The sequence below is a fragment of the Arachis duranensis genome, chromosome 8 (assembly GCF_000817695.3).
Source record: "Arachis duranensis cultivar V14167 chromosome 8, aradu.V14167.gnm2.J7QH, whole genome shotgun sequence".
NCBI classification, from domain to species: Eukaryota; Viridiplantae; Streptophyta; class Magnoliopsida; order Fabales; family Fabaceae; genus Arachis; species Arachis duranensis.
This window is the reverse complement of record NC_029779.3, coordinates 15,042,579-15,046,244: the sequence shown is the minus strand read 5'-3', so window position 1 is coordinate 15,046,244 and position 3,666 is coordinate 15,042,579. Positions and strand designations below refer to the sequence as shown.

The window sequence follows — 3,666 nt, the reverse complement described above, 5'->3', positions numbered from 1 at the left end:
CTGTTTATTTATATTATATTTTTTTTTCTATTAAAAGTGACTTATTGTTATGCTTTAACATTTTAATTATTGATTTGGTTGATAATAAAATTTGTTTTTTCTCAAATGGATCCGTAGATTTGTGAATACATAAATTTAAAATTTTTATAAAATACGAAAATATAATATATATAAAATATAAAGTATTTTTTAAATAGATTATAATAATATTTTGATATTTTATTAATATTAAAATATAAATTAATTTTTTAATTTTTTAATAATTTTTTAATTATATATAATATTTAAAATATTTTTTATTTTAATAATTAATAATTTATACTATTTTTAAATTTATTTTAAAATTATATCTTAAAAATAAGACTAAACAGGCTGATACATAATGGTATTTAAGTGTGTCTAAACGTGTTCGAAATTTTTTTATTTTTATTAAAATACGGTTAGATATAAAAGACACACGTAGCGGACAAATATTGTATCTAAAATGTGTCCGACACGCGGACATACAACAATTCAAAAAAATATCCGTACTTCATAAATCATAACTATACTCTTTCCGTTAATAAATTGTATCACATTATTATTACATCTGCAAAAACATATACAGCTCTTGAACGATATGCAAATTAACTTGTAAATTGCAATTAACCTCATCAAGAAAATATTTTTGCGAAATTCTCAAAAAAAAAAAGGGGAATGAAGAAAGGAAGAAAAATATCCCTTGTTTTAGGCACAAGAGAACAACAAAACCGATTGGCACTAACGGAATCTCCTCTGAAGCAATGTATGAAACTGTAGCTAATTAATAAATAAATTAACTATTTGAATACATTTAATTTGTGAATTTTTTTTCATAACTTTTATTAATTCTCACAAGCATCTTCCTCCGTATCCAGCACTTCTAAATAACGCTTGCTTTATATCTTCAGAACTCAGCATTGCCCTTTGCTCTGGTTCCTGTTCTTCAACAAAAACATAACAAATTAATAAAAATACTATAAGTCACAAGAAATGAAAATGATATTTTGCACCCTACATTTCTTTTCTTTTATACGCCTTCTACTTTTGATAATAAAAATTACTGATAAAAAAAAAATAAGGTGAGATAAAAAAGTTGTCTTTCGTATTATACAAAATTACACAAAAAGAAAAAAAAAAGATATTTACATCACTTTTTATACACTTTTTTTTTACATTTATTTATAGTAATTTTTTAAAATTTTTTTAGGTTTAATTATTCTGTTAATTTTTATAGTTTTATTAAATTTATAATTATTAGATTCTTATATTTCTTTTTCTTTCAATTGAGTCTGTATACCACTTTTAATTTTGTAATTAAGTCTTTAACAGTGTAAAAAATATTAGAGTTAACAAAATATTTCTCAACAAATTAAAGGTACCAACAATTAAAAATCTAATTAAATCTTTGACCACGTATATTTTTTGGGAAGTATATTCCTTTCATTTTAATATTTTTGATACGAAAATAACTTAATTACAAAATTAAAAATTGTGAAGGAACCTAATTAAAAAAATATAGAAACTAAATTATAAATTTAATGAAACTATAAAAACTAATAGAATAATTAAATTTTTTTTATTGATCACTTTTAGTATAAAGAATGAATTGTATACAAAAAGAGATTTACACAACAATAGTGTATAGAAGATGAAAAAAAGAAAAAAAAATGTAATTAATATATGTACCTCTGAGCAAGAAACGTGCATTGTGAAATCATTGAAACAGCTTATAACACATTGTTGAATGTCAAGGCCTAATGCTTCCAAGGTGTTAACTGTTGAAAGCAACATTCCTGGCTTCCCCGCACAGCAAATCTCAACCCTTGTATTATCCACATCCCTCTCAACCTCAAACTGTTATTTAAAACCTTTCATTTTATTACTAATCAAAAGGGTATTATTGGAAAAAAGAAAAAAGAAAATTGTTATATTATTATAATATATATTACCTTGGGTGAATTTCTAATCAAGATTTCATTTGGTTTAATTACATCTTTGAAAATGCCACCTGCCATGTTTGAATCTTCAACTTTTACAGCTTCTTGTTGCAAATTGTTGATCTTCTCTAGAAGCTCTTTCATGTAATCAATGGTGTCTCCAAGTATTGATGTTCTATCCATCTTTGACATGAGTATTATCAAATAATAAACATAATTAAATTACGAATAAACCATCATTTTTAACCATGAATAAACGAAACTAATTTTGTATTCGCAGAAAATAATTTTTACATGATAAAAATACTCAAAACATTAGTTTTATTAGTATATAAAAGTTTCTCAATATTTTAAACTTTTTCGTTTTTCATAGATATAGAGTTAATGTTATTTATCCATAAATAAATTTATCAATATTTTAAAATTTTACGAATAAAAATAATATTTTACTTTTGACTAATTAAAAAGTTTAAGATGCTAATAGGGGTGATAACGGACATCCGATTACCTATTTGAACTCGAATGGAATCAATTAAATTGGTTTGGAACTAACAAGTAATCGGATTCAACCCGAACCAAACCAATAGTCTTTATTAATAATTGGTTCAGGTATCGGTTCTAAAGATACGGAATCCGAACCAATCTGCGAACTAATTCGTTCTTAATCAATTTGGTTTGGTTCGAATACATGTAAAAAAAAACACAAATTCAAACCAAACCAAATCAATTATATTTTGATTGGTTCGATTCTAATTTTACCATAAACCCGAATCAAATCGAGCTGTATTCAATTTTTCTATATTGAGGTCGCGAGTTCGAGTCTTACTACGGTAGAGGACATTCATACCTTACTAATCTTGGGGACAATGGCTCTTAGCATTGAGAGTCTATCATTAAGTCTCTTTCTTCTTCTCCTTTCCGCCATAAGATTCTTGGAGGGTTGACCCACAACCTTCTTTGTTGACCTGTTGTTCTTTCTAATTTCCTTATTTCCCATGACAGAATCTGCGTTGAAAATCGCAGCAGGAGACTCAGAATCACAGCAAGTTACAGTTACTACTGGCTCCACTTTACACCTTGTTGCCGTTTCAATCTCCAAATTCTGAAGCTCCTCTTCTTCCATGAACGACAATGGAGGATAATAAGAATCAAGGTTGCTGCTGGTGTTATTACTGTAGTACGAGGAAGAAGAATAATGATCCATCATCAATGGCGGCGGAGATTGTTCGTCAAACAACAAGGAATCATATATTTGGTTGAAGAAGTTGTTGTCGTCATAAATTTGATGAGGAAGAATAAGATCTTCTTGTTGGTAAGAAGAAGAAGAAGAGTTTGGGGGAAAAGAAGAATGAAAAGTGGTGGTGTTGTTGTAATTGGTTTCCATGAATGTTTCTCTTCTTAGAGCCATGAGTTCCTCTAAGAAATCATGGTGATCGTCATAGAAGATCTCCATTATTGAAGTGGCTTGAGAAATGAGAATAATGTATGTGGAACTATCACTACTCACTCAGAATTTATAGGCCAATACACAAAACCTTGTTCATTATTATATGAAATATACTATGTATAGCATCAATTAATAAGCTACATATATAATCACACGCAAATCTTTATTATATAAAGATAATAGTCAAGATATTGGATAGCGTTATTATATTAATTAATTTAATTAAATAAGTTTATTTAATTATTATTTTTATATAAAATT

At 26.7% G+C, this 3,666-nt stretch overlaps 1 protein-coding gene across 1 annotated transcript; it reads right to left on the bottom strand.

The window, feature by feature from the left end:
• Positions 1 to 650: 650 nt before the first annotated feature.
• On the bottom strand, positions 651 to 3,451 carry LOC107461094 (transcription factor bHLH93). Its single transcript, XM_016079551.3, has 4 exons — positions 2,806 to 3,451; positions 1,971 to 2,141; positions 1,708 to 1,875; positions 651 to 957 (listed from the first exon to the last, which is right to left on the bottom strand). Exons 1-4 carry the CDS (start codon positions 3,409 to 3,411, stop codon positions 871 to 873), a joined length of 1,032 nt encoding a protein of 343 aa, XP_015935037.1. The 5' UTR covers positions 3,412 to 3,451; the 3' UTR covers positions 651 to 870.
• Positions 3,452 to 3,666: the final 215 nt, after the last annotated feature.